General features: G+C 34.3%; 1 protein-coding gene across 4 annotated transcripts in view; it reads right to left on the reverse strand.

Moving 5' to 3' along the window:
• The window catches only part of RYR3 (ryanodine receptor 3), a 708417-nt gene that overhangs the window by 223910 nt on the left and 463655 nt on the right, over positions 1 to 20852 (reverse strand). For all 4 annotated transcript variants that reach the window (XM_031952023.1, XM_031952026.1, XM_031952025.1 and 1 more), the window contains exons 33-38: positions 13380 to 13466; positions 12719 to 12945; positions 10659 to 11457; positions 8779 to 8979; positions 3197 to 3299; positions 1929 to 2066 (exon numbers count right to left, since the gene is read on the reverse strand). In XM_031952023.1, the coding sequence (XP_031807883.1) occupies positions 1929 to 2066; positions 3197 to 3299; positions 8779 to 8979; positions 10659 to 11457; positions 12719 to 12945; positions 13380 to 13466 (1555 nt within the window). The remainder of the gene's footprint in view (positions 1 to 1928; positions 2067 to 3196; positions 3300 to 8778; positions 8980 to 10658; positions 11458 to 12718; positions 12946 to 13379; positions 13467 to 20852) is intronic.

Genomic DNA, 20852 nt, shown 5'->3' on the forward strand with positions numbered 1-20852 from the left:
AGATTACTTTGCTTCTCAATCCTCCATTAATCTTACTTTCTCTCATAAACCCTCTATTTCTCTCAGCCTTTTTCTCCTATTTTCCTCTTGAAAAAACTTATTTCTGTATTTAACTGTGTGTGTATGTGTTTTCTTCCTTTCTTTGAGAAGTTCATATAAGAGTGAGGTTTAAATAGCACTGGCATCCCCATTCTCTCCTTTGTATATAGATTTCTACTTGTACATCTCAATTATGTGAGATGATTTTCACCATTTTTTCTCTCCTTTTCTTTATGTTCCTGTGTATTCTTCCCCAACCTTTCCATTTGTCTTTGTGTGCCCAGAACCTAATCCAATTTCTCACACACAGCAAGTGCTTAATCAGTTCAGCTTTATTGAATGTGGCTGATTGGATGATGTCAAGGATCTAAGTGGCAAAGCAATTCAACACTATCTACTTCTAAAACTTCCTGAGTTCTTATACGTGTTTTAGTGGTTTTACTGATAAATGATTTTAACTCTTTCTTTGTGAACGTTTTGATAAAGAGGAAAGGTCTCTAGTGGGGAACTAGTCTCATGAAACCCAGAGAAATATTTTCTGACAGACCAAAAACTGGGCAATCATAACATATAATGTTCAGACAATTTTATACTTGATGTTTTAATGATTAAAAGAAATTTAATTATGTTGAATAAATTATGGTCTTGTTTCAACATGAGGTAAGATAGGAATCATTGTAAAATTAAGGGTTTGGGAAATGAATGTGGACAACAGTTGGAAATATTTAAGAAAAGAGTTTATGTAAATATAATGTTCTTTTTATCAAAGGTTTAACATGTACCTGTTAGAATCAAGTCACTACTTTTTGGAGAGGAAAAGTTAAAGCTGAAAATAATAATGTAGCCTAAAAAAAAGTTTATCTTAAAGGAATTTGTCTTAGAGCAATTTATCTTAATTTTCTTCTCATATTGGAAGTCCTATGAGATATATGTGTACAAACATATTCTGACAGCCTGTGAGAAAGTATATCTGAAGGAACCTGGACCTTGGTGAAAACTAGAATACTGCCACTAAATAACTGTAGAGCCTTTGGCAAAGACTGGCTCTTTGAGTTTTCTCATCTTTTAAGTGGAGATAGAACAGAGGATTGTTTTGAAGAAACTACTTTACAAAATTTTATAATATTATATAAATGTGAATTATCATTTCCATTTGTGGGCTTAGATATTGTTTTTCATCCTATTTATTAGATCTACCTTCCAGGCCCCATGTCCTATATCAATGAAGACTGGCTAGAGAGAAATCATGTTCTATCTTTACTACCTCCTTTGAAAGATTAAAGTTTTTCACCAAGGCAGTTTTTTGGTAAATCTATAGTAATCAAAAAGAAAAAAAATGGGAAAGTTAAGAAGACAAAAATGCAAAGTTGAGGGCTGTTATAGAGTGATATGAACAATAACTGATATTTACCTAGCACTTGGAGGTTTAAAAAGTCATTTGCCCTTTTCTACAATCTTAGGAAGAAAGCATTAGAAGTATTATGATCATCTTATCTTACAGAAGAAAAAACAAGGGGCTAAGTGACTTGCTCACAGTCACATAACTAGTAAGTGAGGCAGAAGTTAAACACAGACCTTTCCTTACTTCAATTCTATTCTATAATATTGCATTGCTTATCACAGTAGATGGACCACAAAGTAATAGGACTAGATAAGTGCTTTTGGGTTTCCAAAGACTATTTGATTGCAATTTATAATTTTGGAAGAAAAGCATAACTCAAAATATAAGCCAAGAATTCCACCATTAACTATTTCACCTAATACTCAGTGTTTTTTTTTCCCCTGAGACTAAGCAGCTTACATTTATTTCCAACCTTTATTACAAAGTATTTTAGCTTTTTCTTCAAAACCCTGAAGGTTGGGTAACAGCACCTTGGACAGATACTTACTTGGGTACAGTTCTTCTTCCTCCATTGGTAATTCTTTCTCTGGCTTTGGTGGCCCTTTGATTTTATATATCAGTGCCCTTAGTTTGCCAGTCCATGAAGTGTCCTCCTCTTCTTCTTCCTCTTCTTCCAATGGAATACCTATCAAATAATAACATTGACCAAAAATGTCACTATTATCATTTTTATTTAACAGTTATCAGTAACAAACTGCCATATAGCAGAAAAACATATAAAAGCACATTCTGTCTCCATTATTCAATATCTGACTTTAGAAACACTTAATGGTCAACTAGAAATAATTGCAGTCCATATATTCCATACAAAAACAAAATACATTCAAGTGGAGCAGAGCTCTCACATGTCAAAAACCTTGGTGCCCTACTAAAAGAACAGATTCATGGTATAGATTCAGTGAAAATATACTACTGATTGACAGAAATTAAATAACTACAAGAGCCAATGACGATTTGTAAATTAAAGGATATTATAACCACTTGAGGATCACAGGATTAGAACATTTAAGCAAAAAGGTCAAAATACATAAGATAGGGATGTCAGCAACTTGCCTTGTCCTAGGTGGTTTTTTTTTTTTTCATTTAAACTTTATAAATAGTCAGCATAGTTGTTACCACATGGCCATTCGTACATGAGCAAAGCCTCTTTAGCTGGAAAAACATTCTAGCCAGGATAATTTCTAGGGACACTTACTATGTCCTCTCCCTATTTAAAAAAACTGGTGAAGACTAATAATTTTAACAAAGGTTTTAAATGATTTTAGATAATTTAAAGATTCCTTGAAATTCTTTATAAAGAAATTAGAAATTAAATTTATTGGGGGAAGTATTGTAAAGGGCTGAAACTCTTAAGGGGTGTGCTTGAATCAGACAGCCAAGGACTTAAGGCTAATTACCTATTGGACTATAACTCTATTAGTATACGTTTGGAATTTCTCTTCTCACAGTTGATGCTAGCTCAATGCTTGGGGTTAAGAGAATTATAAGTAAGGATTAGGGGGTGGAGTGAGAGAGGCAAGAGAACTTCACTTGGCCTCAGGACAATGAGGAGAAAAGTGTGGAGATTTGTGGAGATTCTGGATTCTAGAATCTAGGAAGGATTCTTGGCAAAACTCCTGGCAGTTTTGTCCATCTCCTTCACTTCTCCCCCTAAAGACCAAGGACTTTTTGCTTGTCTTGACTCTGGCTGATTCTGAGGCCTCTAGGGAGCTAGCCTGGACTTTACAAAGTATGAAATTTTTCCTGGCAGTTTACCACAGTGAATAAGAAGATCATCATGGAAGTCATATAATTCTTCTCGGATCTCTTCTGGACAGGGGCAATTCTCTCCCAGTTGAAAATTTAGCAGCATATTAATCTTTGAAAAGAAAAAAAATAACTAGCTATTTATTCCTGAATATCATTAATAAAAATTACATACACATTGCTGCAGTAAGAGAACAGATAAAATTTAAACCAATTGGAACGCACATACAGCAATTATCTTGGCCACCTCAAAGCAAGATGACATCTAAAGAACCCCATACAAATAGATATTTGCTCTGTGACAGATCCCTAGAAATGATCTTATCATTTAGCAACACTGAGAAGAATCTTACATAAACATATATTCATCCTATTGTAGGCTGAGCCAATTTCCCTATGAATAGAAAAGTTTATCAGTTGAATAAACATAGGCAAGTCCATTAATCGGGGAATATTTCCCTACTTAAAAGTGAGGATATTATTTGAATTACCTCTTTAACAGATTTTTTTTTGCAAGGAAAATGGTTTGAAAAAAGTAAGATTATTATATAACCAATTTTCTAACTCATTCTTCTTTGTTTTTGTCTAAATCTAAAGGCCACATATCCTTTTTTAAGTGATGAAACCCTGAATTGGGCAGAATCTCCAGTGAACATTAGTTTCTTTTCCACTTCATTAAGGCAGAATGTTTGAAGCAAAGGTGTTGGAAGTAAGTTTCAAATGATGGAACAGAAGAGGATCTGATTGATAGACTTTAAAAAGAAAGGTAATTTCAGGAGCTGAAGAATATAAATGACTAGGTGAAGAAATGATAAAATAAGAACAGTTTACATTTATACTGTCATTTATAGTCAGAGTGGTTTCAAACACATCATTTGATTTGTTTCTCAGATATATAAAGTAGCCTCATTGTATAGATAATGAGACTAAGGACCATGAAGTTTAATGACTTCATTAAGGAAGGCTGAAAAGGTAGTAAATTGGCACAGCTGGGACTCAGGAAATCTTAGGCCTTTCAATTTCAAGTCTGGTGTGCTCAATGAAAGGGCATATTTATCTATAGTTTGAAGGTTAGATAAGGGATAAAGTACATTATAGATTAATAAAAGGATAAAATTCCTTAACAGTGGATTTGTGAACAGTGAACAATCACAGCAATTAATGATGTGATGTGATGTAGACTCCATCACTGAATAATTAAAGAAAATATATACATGTGTTAATAAGGTGACTTTATCATAAGTTTAAATTAGGGTTTGAAACACAGTTAACATTAGACACAATAGTCATTGATAAATATAGTCTCATAACTCTAAAATTAACCTATTAGCATTTGTGAAAATATCATGAGAAAAATGAACATAGCTTATTTTCTGTTATATTTTCTACATTTATATACCCCCTTCTGCCCTTGCTTCTACATCATGCATAATATTAGAATAAGACCTCAAAGCTTCATATGCTCTCAAAGGTAAGAACATTCAAGTGAATTTTTTTTAAAAAAAAAAAAGATTTGTAGCTAATTCTTAAGCCAGTTTAAAGGTAATTGTTAACCATAGGATCAAAAATTTCTAAGTCTCTTCACTCTTTAAAGGGATAATATCTGTACAAATTCACATAATGCAGTTATTATAAGAAATATATTTTGTAAACCTTAAAGTTCTATGTAAACCTAATTATTGTTGCTTTCATTGCCATCATCACTAAGAAATACAAGTAAAGTTAAGTTGTGACTTAAATATCATTGATACAAAATCACAATAATTATCATAACAGATTATGTCAATAGCTTTTTTATGGATTTTTTTTATTAAAAGTGAGATTAAAAGGTTTGGTTTCATGAATAGAAAAGTTATTTTTAGCCCAATCATCTCCTATGATCACCTGATATAGTAAGGGCCACGTATTCTGAAGAATTCAAGTCAGTGGTTATGATGAACTCTGGTTAAGCCTCAAACATGTTATCTTCTAAAAATATTTCTCTCCCATTTAAAAATTCTCAGGCGCTATTTTTTATTTACTTCCTACTATTCTCTAATAGTAAGAATCAATTACAAGAGAATAATCATGACTGTCTAAGTCTGATTGCATAGTTATTATGGGAAAATCTAGTTTAGGGCACCAGTACTTTTTCATATTTAAGGGGTCCAATAGTTCCTTTATTCTAACATGATAGAATTGGAGATGGCTTTTAGATAAGTCAGTGAATCAACTAAGCATATATTAAGTGCTCCTTTGATAATTACCTTGGTTACAAAGTAAAGCAAAAGCCAGTTCCTCTCCTCAAGGATCTTATAATCTAATGGACAAGGCAAAAAGAAGATGAAATTGAGGGCTGGAGGGAAGAGAGTAGAAAGGAGCATGGATATGATGGAGAAATCCAAAGGAATGAAGCAGGTGGGCCACCTTTCTTAAGTGAGGGTCCTAGGAGAAGCTGTCTGTCCTCTAATCAGAGTGAAGGAGGGGCAGAGGACTGACAAAATGTGAGTTCTAGAATTAGAATGATCCTGGAGGATGAAGAGGATCTGGGGACATTATGAAAAAGTCCAAAGGAGTTCAGCAAAATGGAAAATGAAGATGATTTTGAAATGACAGAATAGAGAATAATTTAGCAGACTACAAGAAAAAGTTATTTTAGAGATGATGATGTAGGAAATTATTAGAGAATTATAATGAATAAGAGGAAAAAATGACTTGTAAATCTCTCAAATGGTAAGGGAATTTAGTGAAAATGAGTCTATGCTGAATTCTGATATAGAAAAATAAGAGGAGAATCTCTTGAACAAAGAGTTAGAAAATTGTGAAATCAAAGATCTATATTGTCATAACTAAACTTCATCATCTTCCATAAACCTCATAGTTCATTCCCCAATGATCTGTTACATCCTATCTTTTATTTCTGTGAAGTACAGAGGGCTCAGGACCCTTCATTAGAAAACACTTCTAATTGTGGTTTCTTTACCATTCTGTGCTCTTCCCAGAATAGAAAAGGGAAAAATGTAGTTAGAGTTAGAGTTGGAGGAGCTATGCTCAAATCCTAGCTATGATATTTATATATGACCTTGAACATATCAATTCAGTTCTCTAGACCTTAGTTTTTCATCTGTAAAATAATAGGGTTGGACTAAGGCCTAGAGACCCTACGTTCTCTCCCATCTCTAAATCTACAATCCTGAGGAACACAATCCTTATAGATGGTCTTGGAGGAGGATGTGGATGATACTTAGTTTGAGGGAATGAACAGAATGATATTTTAGGGCCTGCTAGAAAAAGATTTTGACATGTCTACCACAGTATGAAGTCTGAAATTGTATGTTAATGAAAAGCACAGCTGTTCACTTGCCTTATTTTATTTTCCTTGATGGCTATGAAACTCCAGGGATCTCTGTGATAGATTCTCATAAATGGATAGTGTACTAGACCTAGAGTTAGAAATTTCTGAATTTAAATTCTGTCTAAGACAGTTATTAGCCTTATGATCCTGGGAAAGTTTCTTAACCATTATCTGCCTCTGTTTTTGCTTCTATAAAATGGGGATGATAATAGTACCTATATCCCAGGTTGTTATGAGGATGATACTGCCAACACACTTAGTAGAGTACTCAGAACATGTTTGTTCCCTTCTCCTTTCCCTCATTCAGTCTGAGGCTGACCTTGAAGTTTAGTTGGCCTACTTCAGCTCCTGTATAACTAGGGCCTTGGGACAAAAGTTGACCCAGGTTCACTCCCTTAGCTTTCCGGGTGGAAGACTGTAGTGTTCTATACAATAATCAAAACAACTGGGTTTGAAACTCACCTCTGCCACTTTTTGTTTACTTTTGTATCATGGGCAAGAAGCTTCACTGCATAGGGCTGAGTTTCTTTAGATGTAAAACATGGGCATTAATCTTGATGACCTCATTGGTTCTTTAAAACTTTAGATTAAATGACTCTTTGAATAATTAACTTTACTAGAGACACTTTTGTAAAGTGGGTAGAATAAGTTTTGTTAATATAACTTCTAAGTATAAGGTAAATATTTCATTTATAGAGAGTTGCAATTCTATTAATCATTTATTTATAATTCCTAGTTTCTAATAATTTCTTTACTGTTATTCTCCATAATGAGGGGCTTGAATTCGATATACTATCCTTTATAAAGGCAGAGACTAAACCTGTATTTTCAAAAATAAAGAAAACTCCCAGTAGAGAGAACTTTTACCTATGAAAGTTGTCCCCCTTTTCTGTAATTTAAAAGTAACAAAGTATTTTCTAAATATTTTAGAAATTAACTAATTTTCCCAGGGTTCCATATATTAGAAGTGGGCTTAGAACCAAGGATTTCAGGCCCCAGAAGTTTTATTTATCTATACCTATATGTATACATACACATATATGTATGTGTATATGTATAAGATATATGTTCGTATAGATATGTGTTTATGTATGTGTATTCTCACAAACATAGTTTCAGAGTACTGCAGCTTAATTTTTTAAAAATAGAATATTTCTTACAATATACTATATGATCTCATTTTCAGTAATTCTATTTTTTTCATATAGTATGTATATCCCAAATGTAAGATGATTATTGTTACTGATTGTATATGTACCAATTGTGTATATAGTACATAAATTGGGGTCTTAGGCTCCTTGGACACTAAGGAGATATGATTTAGAATGAATAAAGCACACACCTCATAATAAGCATAACAAAGAACTGAAGCAATTAGAAAGGAAAAAGAGGAGATGTCAATGTATTTCTTATAGAATTGAAACATATTAGGAAGACAGGTTTGTTATGACAATTGTAGGAAGCCTATAACTCATGTAGAAGTTTTCCTAGAACTATTTTCTTCTCTTTGATGGATTCTCCTGGATGCCAGCAAGGTCTACTTCCAGTTATTCCTCAGCTAATGATGAGATAGGTTTTTAGTGTAGCCACTGTGCTAGGTTCCGTGCAAAGCCCTGGAGATTCAAGTTCAAAGATAAAGCAGTGCTTACTTGCAAGGACATTCCAATCCATTCTAATGGAAACGAAAACAAGTATATATATATATATATATATATATATATATATATATATATATATATATATATTTTGGCATAAAATATATAAATAAAAGTAATATATAAATAATGTGAATTCATACAAATATATACAAAGTAATTGACGGGAAATAGTTGAGAAGCAGGGTACTGGAGGAAAGAAGCTTCAGGAAAGATCTCATGTAGAAGATAGAATCTGAGTTATATTTCAAAAGAAGAGAGGTAAAGTAAAAGTGTTAGATGAAGGCCACTATTCTTCTTTATGATCTTGCACTTCAGTAGAAATTGAATACTGAGAGTTAACATTAATATTGCATTTCAGCATCTCTAGGAGACATTAAAAATATGTGATCCTCACTATAACTTTGTATTTATCATTCCTATTTTCACAGATGTGGAAACGGAGGTACAGAAAGATGATTTCCCAGAATCATGAATTTTGTAAGTTTTCAAGTTTTCTGAGACAAGTCCTCTTGACCCTAAGTTGAGAAACCTGTCCTCATTCCCACTGCCTTTCATATTCCAAGTTTTGGGCAAAGGGGCAGTTATATGTTACTTCTTACCTGCTCTTGTGGAGGAGATCGGAACTCCCTGGTCTTCTTGGCAGTCAGGGCTGCTGACATGTTCAGGGCCTGCATAAGTTCATTGTAGCGGAATTTCTGGTTTGCCTGTAGCTTAGACACATAAATGTCACCAAATGCAACAATGGCTTCTACTCGGTGCTGAAGTTCACAGTCACAGAAATAGTTGAGAAGCTTGCACATCTGGGGAAAAAAACATATATTAGTGAAAAAATAAGGATCATTTTTTAAACTTTTAAAATCTATATAACCTACTCCCAAATTATATTCCAGTCTCATTGGACATGACTTTCCCTCTTCCACTCTTCAATCCAGTCAACTAGCCTTTTCTCTTTTTCTTATATATAATACTCCATCTCCCATTTCCATGCCTTTGCACTTGTCTCACATTCCTAATATATAGTCCTTTTTTTTAACCTGTGCCTTTACTTTACCTCTCTTTCTTTAAAATATGACTCATATACTATCTTCTACATGAGCTCTTTTCTGAAGGCTTTCCTCTCCCAGTACCCTGCTTCTCAACTACTTCTCAATTATTTTGTATATATTTGTATGTATTCACATTAATTATTTTATTTATATACTTTATGCCAAATATAAATATATATGTGTTTATATAATATATATATATACACACACATGTGTTTTCTCTTCCATTAGAATGGAATGGAATGTCTTTGTAAGTAAGCACTGCTTTGTCTGTAGACTTGAATCTTCAGGGCCTAGCACAGAGCCTAGCACAGTGGCTACACTAAAAAGCTATCTCATTATTAGTTGAGAAATAACTGGCAGTGGAATTTGCTGGCATCAAAGAAAACCCACCAAAGAGAGGAAACTAGCCCTTGGAAAACTTCTACCTGAGCTGTAGGCTTCCTATAATAGCCATAATAAAATTGTTTTCCCAATAGGTTCCAGTTCTACAGAAAGTATATTGTTCTCTCCTCTTCTAATTTCCTCAGTTCACTGGTGCCCTTATTATGAGTTGTGTGCTTTATTCATTTTAAATCATATCTCCTGAGTGCCCAAAGAGCCCAAGAATCTAGTTTGCGTACTATGTAAACAATCAGTACATATATGGTCACCACAATCAGCATACATTTGGGATGTACACGCTATATGAAAAAAATTGGAATTACTGAAAATGAGATCCATGTAGTATATTGTAAAAAAGATTCTATTTTTAAAAACTTAACTTAAGCTCTGGAGCCATGTATGTGAGAATACACATACACAAATATATATATATATATATATATATATATATATATATATATATATATAAACATGTCTCTCTCTCTGTGTGTATATATACATATATATATATATATATATATATATATATATATATATATATATATACATAGTTATATAATTATAGACATATAAAATACCCTGGGTTTCTCATTGGATCTTTATAACAGTGATGACAGAACTGAGGTCTAGAGAGAAAGGATAAGTCAATCTCAACTAATTAGCTACTGTAATCCTAGCCAAAGCTGCAGACAACTACTTAGTGTTTTCTCTCATTCTCCCTCTCTCCCTCCCCCCTTTCTATTTCTTGGTCTATCTCCTTTCTCTGTGTCTTTCTCCTTCTCTCTCTGTCTCTCCCTCCCTCCCTGTTCCTCTTTCTTTCCCTCCTTCTCTCTCTCTCCCTCCCTCCTTCCCTCTTCCTCCTCCCTTTCTTTTTCTCTTCCCCTTACTTCCTCCCTACTCTCCCATCCTCTGTCTCTCTCTGTCTCTGTGTGTGTGTGTGTGTGTGTGTGTGTGTGTGTCTCTCTCTCTCTCTCCCTCCCTCTTCATTCCTACTCCTTTCCCCTTCCATACCCATAGTATCAAACCTTCCTTTCTTACTTGGCCTTTACCTGCAGCTTTACAGATTCTGGCAGTCGAGTCTGAAGCAGACCTCGAACAGGGGCCTGGTTGTTCTTGCAGGCCTTTTCTCCAGCCTCCACGGCCTTCTCCTCCATCTGTGTCACCTCCTTTTTCATATTTTCCTGTGTTTCTTCTATATGTTCCCCAAACACAGTGGGATCAATAAGGAGTAGGATTTGCCGAACATCATCATTGTCAAATACACCCATGATCAACAAGGTCCCAATGAGTTTCAAAACTGGTACAAATTGGAACTCCACAGATCCTCCAACAGGATCCCGGATGTGCGCCCCACTGCACTGCACTGCCTCTGTCAGCATACTCAGGGCCTTGGTCTTGAGAATCTCCAAAGGAATCTCAGGGCTTACTTTTTGGCGATCTTCACTGGTTACAATGAAGCAAGGGGTGGAGAAATTGAATCCTGGTTTAAGGCATGTGCTCAAGCCCACCCCAGGCAGCCCATGCCGCTTGGATTCGTCTGGGTATAGCCTAATTTTCCGGGTGGTATTGGTAATGGGGATGATGAACTCATTTTTCATCATTACTTTTCCCTCCTTTGCATGTGCCAGATGGATACTTATAAGTAGGTCATAGAAGCCACAGCGCAGAAGACCAGGGAGGTATTGGTTGTCGATTGTGTAGAACAGCTGAGACAGGTCTACATGGCTACAGAGGGCATAGGCCACCCGGTTGTTTCCTAAGGCACAGACTGCACTATAAAGTTTTAGTGTGTGGTAGTGGAATCGCATCAAATCCTCCTGTTCACAGAGTTCCAAGATATCCACACACCTGGAAACATAACAAATAATCAATTTATGGGCTAAAAGAAAACACTGTTCTTTGATTCCAAAAGATATTTACCTAACAAAGGGAAGGAATGTGATGAAGTAAGGTTCTTCCCTATTCATTTAATTTCAAGGTACTCCTTTCTCTAAAAAGGGAGATTTTCCTTCTACTTCCTCCCATCCCACTCGCAGCTTTATCATTTCACATGTTTAGAACATTATTGGCAAATGTGTGACTAAAAAGGTAGATAGGAACAATTACTATTTATAAAGTGCATTAAGGTTATCAAAGTACTTTGCTCAAAATAGATCTTTTTTTTTTAAATTAGCATAAGTATTACTCTTATTTTAAATCTGGGGAAACTAATGTTCAGACAATGATAAACTTATCTAAAAGTTACACAATTAGTAAGTATGAGTGAGGATTTGAACACAGATCTGTCTTAATTTAAAGTCTAATATTCTTTTTACTGGACCATGTGACCAAGTGTTAGACTCTATCAAATCAAAAACATTCTGAAAGAATGAAATATGGAATAAAGGTTACATAACTCTGAACTACTCCTTGCATTTTAAAAATTAGACAAATACTGATATTTTATCTTCACTCATATATGAACTACTTGGGAAGACCTAGCACTTTGCTTCTCCCAGAATAAGGACCTACTCATGTTTTCAAGGCTCTGTCTCTTCAAAGATGTGAATGTATTTACGAGCCCCCACCTATCATGTACCACAGGGAGCATACAGATCATAGAGCAGTCTTTGATCAAAGGTTACTACCCTATTCACTAGAATTGCTTCTGATAATTTAATCGTTCCTCTTTGCTTTCTATTGTACTTGTCCGACTTTGGTCTCTGCTTGCCTATCTGTACTCAGAATATGCACTTGCTAGGGGTTCTCTGTCTTTATACAACCTGTAGAATTCCAATCTGTCTGCATCTTCAACACTTACTTTTACCTTCATATTAACCACCGATCTGACTTCAATTCATAGGAACATAGATCTAGAACTGGAAAGGACCTTAGAAGCCATTAAGTTCAACCCCTACATTTTACAAATGAAGAAAATGCTTGGCTAGCTCTCATATTATCTGTCAACTTGCTCCTACCTAACCAAATTCAGTCCTGAGGTCTTCTGGCCTGGCCTGTCCCAATGCTGACCACATCCAGGTATGAAACCTAGAGGAAGAGATATGAAAGTGTCCTAGAGTTTCCTCACTTTAGCTTCTTAGGCCTGCCCCTCTTCTCTTTTACTCAGTACCTGTTCTCCTCAGGGATGTGAAGGGCCATCATCTGCAATGGCTCCAGGCACTGCACCATCCAGCCATGGCGTTCGCTCACCCTTTCCATTTCTATCTTCAGGAAGCTGTTAGGCATACGGCTCCAGAGTACAGGCTGTATAGTCTGGACGTCCAGGCGAGGGGGACACTGGGGAACAAGATTCTTCTCTTCACTCTTAAATATAGCTGCTGAAAGGGGCATTGCATTCTGGAGCAAGATAGAGGAAAAAGAAGAAAAGAACACATGTTCAATTACTGGAGCCTAGTCTAGTGGTAGTCAATATGACTTTTATGAAATAAATGGGAAATTGAGTCATACTGAAAAGATTTCTGAAAAATTTCCCAATTATACTTAAGACCTTTCAAAAGGGTTTCAAGAACATTAATTAACCCTCAGAACACCTTATGGAACAAAGAGAGGAGACAATCATAAGAAAAGTTTCATAACTGTTTTGTAAGGGCCATTGTGAAGTCAAAAGAGAGAATAAAGGGAGTGGTGGTGCTAGTGGCCAAAATCATAATTTAGATCTCTGAGTCCCCAGGGTACAACATCTGACTTCTCACTGTAAGACCAATATTCCTTCCTCTTATCCAAAGCTTCACTTTCAATTTCCAAGAAGGAAGAGATAAATAAATAAATACCTTTAACTTGCCAAGTTCAAACTGAACCAAAGAAGTGCTTGTGGGTTGCAAGAATACAGCTGGAAACATTTTGGTGTTGGGCTCAACCTGTGGAGAAAAATGTCAAAAAATGTAATAGCATTTAGAGAATAATAGCAGACTAAAAGTTGGAAGAGTTCTTGAGATATCACTTTAACTCTTGAAGATAGACCATACTTAACAATTGCTTGCTAAGTCTTATCAACTATCCCTTCACACTATTCTCACAACCATCCTCCTTTTCTCTATTCTCAGAGACACTACTCAACAGTAGACTTCATCATCTCTCTCTCTCTCAGACAACTGTAACAGCCTTTTCATGGGTCTCCTTGCTTCCAGACTGTTCCCCCCTTTATCCAAAAAACAGCTGTGAAAATTTTCAGTGGCTTCCTATTACTTTTAGGTTTTAGAATAAAAGGATGCCAGATCAGTTTGTATTTAAAGCTTTTTACATTCTGACTCCAGCTTGCCTTTTTAGACTTTTAACTCCCATTATTCTTTCTTATCATCTAGATTGTAGCCTTATTTATTTACTCAGTATTCCATCTCTCACCTCTGAGTCACTGGAAGACTTTCAAATAATGAACCTCCTTATAAGCCCTTTCTCTCTCCTCAAATATCTGTGTAAATATCGTACCCCCAACATCTGTGTCAGGACAATGAAGTTCCTTTAAATCAAAGACTATTTTTCTTTTTTTCTCTTTTTGGACAGTGCCTAATACAGGGATAGAAGATTAAGTGTCCAGTTTGAGGAATAAATAGGCCAGTGAGCTAAAGATGTCTAACTTCTCTAAGTTCCTTTATTCATCTGCAAAATAAGGGAGTGTGGGTAATTGCTAAGGTTCACAAACTAGTTCTATCCACCTAAGTAAAATATAGGTTAAATAACTTCTCTGTAGTTATTTGGATAGTCAGTGGTATCAGAGCTGGGACTAGAACCCAGGCCATTTATTTTTTTTTGACATTTCTCATTTGATTTACAAAAATATCATTTGTACCCAACTTTCCAGGCATGTATCTACCATAAAACATGAGGAAACTATTTTTAAAAATAGAACATTTATGGTAGTTAAGTTATTCTAACTACACCTGAAATCATTTGGAGAAGACAGAATGGGTAGAAAAAATGATTTCTGGTGTCTGTTATATAAAGTATATGACTCTTTGCTGTTCTAGTTCTCCTACTGGCAATATCTGTTTTGCTAGATTTCAACATCTCTTATAATCTGAAATCTGGTTTGGGAAAATGACCATTTTAACAAGCAGGAACAAATCAAACTTTAAGGATTTTTAATAAACTGATGTCAGTTCGAAGAAAAGTCTTTAGGGAAGACACCAGGAAGCTGTGCTGAGAACCATTAAACACATTTATCAATAATTGAATAAAGGCATAGATGATAATTATTAGACTTTTAGATAGCATGAAGTTGGTCAAGTTAGCTATTATAGTAGATGACATATTGGAATTTGAAAAGATTCTAACAGGTTATAATAATGGGTCAAATTCAAAAGATGATATTTAATAGGATAACTACAAAATTTTAAATTTTTAAAAATGTATTTTTATTTTCTCCAGTTATATTTAAAACAATTTTTTTACATTTGTTTTTAAAATGTTGAATTCTAGATTCTCCCTCTTCTTCCCCACACCCTCCATTGAGAGAACCCATGTGAAGTTGTGCAAAACAGTTCTATAAAAGTCACATTGCAAAGGAAAACAGATCTTCTCCCCCCCCAAAAAAACCCCTCAAAAAAGTATGTATTCAGACACAATCTGTTCTTTCTCTGGGTACAGATAGCATTTTTCATTATAAATCCTTCAGAGTAGTCTTGGATACTGTATTGCTGAAAATATCAAATTCCTTCACAGCTGGTCATCTCATAACTTTGCTATTATTATGCATACACAGTACAACTTTGCTTGAGCTCATGGAGAACTTTTCAGGTTTTTCTGATAGCATCCTGTTCATCATTTTTTATAGAATAATAATATTCCTTCATTATCCTATACCACAATTTTATTCAGGCACTCTTTAATTGATGGGCCTTACTTCAATTTCTAATTCTTTGCTCTTAGAAAAGACTTGTTGTAGATATTTTTATACATATAGGTTCTTATAAAACATTTCTTTGGGATTCATGACTAATAGTGGTATAATGTGATATGTGATACAGTGATATGAATGAATTTATAACCTTTGAGCATAGATAATATCTTTTGATTATTTACCAATTGGGGGACAGCACTATTTTTATATATAAATTTGACTAAGTTCCACATAAATTTGAAAAATGGGGCATTCATCAGAGAAATTTGCTTCAAAATTCTTTTTATTATTATTATTGCTAACTGATTTGATACCATTTGTTTTATTATCTCTTTCCTTTTACTCTCTTCTCCTGCTTCTGACCAGCCCCTCTCCCAATGTTCCTCTTTTATTGCCTTCCCTCCTTCTCTTGCCCTCTTCTCCTCCTAATTTCCTACAAGAGAAGATAGATTTCTATACTCATAATGTGTATGTTATTTTCTCTTTGAACCAATTCTGATGAGAATAAGGTTCACTTACTCTACCTCCCCCACTTTTCCTCCACTGTAAAAGATTTTTCTTGCCTCTTTCATGGGAAGTAATTTATACCATTCTACTTCTCCCCTTCCCTTTCTCACAGTACATTCCTTCTTCACATTTTTATTTTATTTTTTAGATATTATCCCTTCATATTGAACTCACACCTGTGCCCCCCCCCTCTCTCTATTTTTTTTCTAATCGCCATAATAAAAAGGAAGTTTTGTGAGTTACAAATATCATCTTCCCATATAGGATTTGTTAAGTCCCTTATGAAAATCTTACATTTAGGCTAAAATTTGAATGTTTATTATAAGATATGATTAGACAATAATTTATGTGAAAAAGATCTTTGGTTTTTAGTTGACTGCAAGTTCAATATGAATCAAAAGTATGATGAGGCAGTCTCCCCCCCCCCCCAATTTAAAAAATCCTAATATTATCTCAGGTTTCATTAAAAGAAATAGTGTCCAGAGTGATGGTGGCACAAGTCTTCTGAAACTTATCCAGTCATATCACATCTGGAATACTTTATTCAATTTTGTTTACTATTTTTGAAGAATGACACTAACAAGATAGAGCATTGAAAAGAGCTCCCCAAGATTTTGAGGTAACTAAAAATCATGCAATAAGAGGAGTTATTGAAGAAAAGTATTAGAGATTCTCATCCAGGCAAGAGGAAAATTTGAGGGACATGAAAATTGTCTTTGAGTAGGATGCAAGCTCTTTGAGAACCAGTACTACTTTCATTTTTGCTTTAGTATCCTGAATACCTAGCACATTATTTAATACACAGTTAAGTATTTAATTGAATGGAATTGAAAATAATTGTTTGAAAAGGTTTAATTGAATGGAATTGAAAACAATTATTTGAAAAGGTTCAAACTATCCAAGTGTAATTAAAAATATTTTGTATTATCAGGAACAATATATAAAAATTACAAGGAGGCAGATTTTACCTTGCTATAAGGAAAAACTTGCAGAGAATAAGAATTGTTGAAAGTGGGATGAATTGCCTTGGAATATCTTTAAGCAGAGACTACATGACCTTTTATCTGGGGTGTTGCAGAGGTAATTCCTGTTGAACTAGATGCTTTTCAGGTTTCTTCCAATTCTGAGATTTTTTAAAATGTGAGCTTCTGTTTAGCTTGGGGCTTAAGAAGAATGAACTTTATAACTACCAAAATTAACAACAGGGATAGCAGATTCTAGTGCCAATCTAAAAGGGAAGCAAGGATGAATACATCCAATTGCTAGATTTATGCATATTTAAAATTAAACTTTTTTTTCAATGAATAAGCTTCTATTTTCCTTCTCTCTTACCTCTTCCTAACTTACTGAAGGAAAAAAAGAAAAATAAAACCTTTGTAAAAATCTAGTCAGGCAAAACAGATTCCTATACTAACCATGTTAAAAACTATACCATTCTTCATTCTGAGTTGACTACTTCTTTTACAGAAGGTGGATAATAATTTTTATCTCAGGTTCTACAAATTTGTGATTGGCTATTATATTGATCAGAATTCTCAAGACTTTCAAAAGTGTTCATTTTAAATAATGTTGATATTGTATAAATCTATTTTTCTTTTTGCTCACTATACTTTGCATCAGTTCATATAAGTCTTCCCAAGTTCCTCTGAATTCATCCATTTCATCATTTAAGGCACAACAACATTCCAATGCATTCATATGGAATAATTTTTCAACTGTATAGTATCCCTCTTCGTCTCCTGTTCTTTGCTATCACAAAAACTGATATTAAAATATTATGTATATGTGTGGGTCTGTGGATGGGTGAGAATGTATATATATATATATATATATATATATATATATATATATATATATATATATATGTTTGTGTGTGTGTGTGTATGTTTGTTTGTAAATGAATGTGTGTGTATATTTATTAAATAATTGCTTAACTATACCCAGTTTGGGAGAGTTATAAGGGGAGGCTAAATGGAGAAAAAAACAACAAAGTAAAAAAAAAAGAAAAAAGTACACATCAGAGAACAAAAGAATAATCAACAAGAAAGTAAAGAAAAAATGGATACTCATAAATATAATTTCTTTTACTATTGTATATCCTTTCTTGAACTGAAAATTAATCGTTATATTTTGAATCTTCCCTGACATTCTGCTGTGCACAAAACAAAGTTCTCCTTTGTTTTGTTTTATTTTTATTTTCTTTCTCTTTTCTATTAAATTAAAAAACAATAAAAAAACTAAGATATGACTTTATGATTCAAATATGTTTCTTATAACATATTGCTGCCTTTCGACTTTTAATTCATTCTGCTCTTCTCTTATAGAAAAGTTTTGCTCATTCATATTCATGCTATTTCCTGCTTCTTCTTCTCTATCCTATATTTCTTGCCTTTCCCCTTTACAAAAAAAAAGAAAAAGGGAATTTGTGTAAGACTTGTAATAATCTAGATATCACACAATGTGTTTCCATTCCATTGTCTCATTCTGATCAAAGGTTATTATTTATTCTTTCTTTTTAATCTTTACTTCATGCTTTTCCCACCTGTACTTCCTTAAGCCTCCTTCTTCCTCCTACCCTCTCCCCCACATCCCATTCCAGACTCTGCAGTCTATTTTCTTTATGACTATGATAAGGTCTAGATTTAGGAAACCAAAATAAGATTAGGGTTTCTGGTGGTCAGGGAGTTAAATGATTAAGATCTAGTGGCAGGTTTGGGGTTCAGGGAACCAAATAGAGAAGTTTGGCTCCCCTATACTGCCTTGGGATTTGGCACAAGTGTAGGGAGTTTTGGGGACTCCCTTCTGAGGGTGCAGAGATTCTCTGTAAAGGAATTTACAGACCCAAAAACCTAGATTAATAAAAAAAGTTTAATTATAGGGATTGGGAAGTAAGGTTAGAAATCCTGACAGAGAGGCATAAAGTCTTATTAGGGAAATAAGTGAGGATAAAAAGAGGATAACACTGGATAAGAACATTATTCCAATGGGCAGATCTATGGAAAATGGAGTTTTGCACCGAGAATGCAGTTTTCAGTGGACAGAAAGTTCTAGCAGCAAAGGGAGCTGCCAAGATCCATCTGCAAAGGACTTTAGTTGATGGAAGCTATTATATTGAGTGTCTTGGTGGGGTTGGGACAGCACAAGCTGACTCAGCTCAAGCTAGGTTTCAGCTTGAGCTGGAATTCAATGAGTTTCTTCAATTCTATAGGATCAGAATTCCTTTGCTAGATAACACAATGAAACTGTCTTGTTTGCTTTCCTTTGGGCAGGGTTCCTCATTGAGGTAGAGTTAAAGGAAATTTTCTCCTTCAAGGATTTTTAGAGTTTTGGGGTCCCCTCTTCAACTACACCCCTCACGTGTAATGAATATCTCTTTAACTCCTTTTTACTTCTACCTTGCCTTACCTATTTTTCATTGGGTTTAATGCATTTCTACATTATGATGAGCAGGTAGCATTATACTGGATAGTGTAATCAGGAAGCCCTGAATTCAAATCCAGAGTTAGACACTTACTATTTATGTTACTAGCTCTGTGATCATGGGCAAAATACTTAAATTATTTACTTCAGTTTCCTTAATGGTAAATAGCAACTAATCTACAATTTATTGTATCAATTGAGGTAATATTTCTAAAAGTGCTTTGCAAAGTACCTGCAAAGTACACACCGCTATGTATCCATCTATCTATCTATCTATCTATCTATCTATCTATCTATATCTTCAGTGTAAGAGAGTTATACAAAAAGAGTCAACAGCCTGGTAAAGGAGACAAAAAATACTGACGAAAATAACACCTTAAAAAAGAATAGGCCAAAAGGTACAAGAGATACAAAAAATAAATAAAGAGAAGAGATGCCTTGTAAAGCTTAATTAGTCAAATGGAAAAAAAAGAGGCACAAAAATTCAATAAAGGGAAGAAAACCTTAAAAAGTACTAAATGGAAAAGGATGTGCAAAAGTTCACTGAGGACAATCATTCCTTAAAATTTTGAATTGAGAAAATGAGAGCTAATGAATTTTTTTTTCCCCTGACACAATGGGGTTAAGTGACTTGCCCAGGGTCACACAGCTAGGAAGTGTTAAGTTTCTGAGGCCACATTTGAACTCTGGTCTTCCTGACTTCAGGGCTGGTACTTTACCTACTGCGCCACCTAGCTGCCCCAAAAGCTAATGAATTTTTAAGAAATCAAGAAAATAATAAAACAAAATCAAAAGAATGAAAAAATAGAAGACATGAAATATCTCAATGGAAAAACAACTAATCTGACAAATATATCTATGACACATAACTTAAAATTATTGGACTATCTGAAAGCCTGGATCAAAAAACCCCCCAACATTCTAGATATTGTCTTTTAAGTGCTGGGGGAAATGAAGGAGGTGGGAGGAATTAGTGAATTTTTACTCATCAGAATTGGCTCAAAGAGGGAATAACACATATACTTAATTGTGTATAGAAATCTAGCTTACTCTGCAAAAAAGAATAAGGGAAAGGGATAAGAAAAGGGAGGATTGTGATAAGAGGGCAAAGAATATGGTAGTAAGAAGGAAAATATTTTTGAAGAGAGATATAGTGAAAGGAAAGAGAGAGAGAATAGAATATATGGGAGGATAGAAGGGAGGGAAATAAATTTAACAATCATAACAGTGAAAAAAATTTTGAAGCAAGTTTCTCAGATAAAAACTTCATTTATCAAATATATCAAGAATTGAATCAAATTTATAAAAACAAAAACCATTCCCCAACAGATGAATGATGAAGAAATAGGGACAGTTCAGATGAAGTAATCAAAACTCTCTATAGCCATATGAGAAGGTGCTAAATCACTACTGATTGGAGGAATGAAAATTGAAACAACTCTGAGGTTCTACATTATAGCTATTAAATTGACTAACATGA

Source organism: Sarcophilus harrisii, chromosome 2, assembly GCF_902635505.1.
Source record: "Sarcophilus harrisii chromosome 2, mSarHar1.11, whole genome shotgun sequence".
Taxonomy (NCBI): domain Eukaryota; kingdom Metazoa; phylum Chordata; class Mammalia; order Dasyuromorphia; family Dasyuridae; genus Sarcophilus; species Sarcophilus harrisii.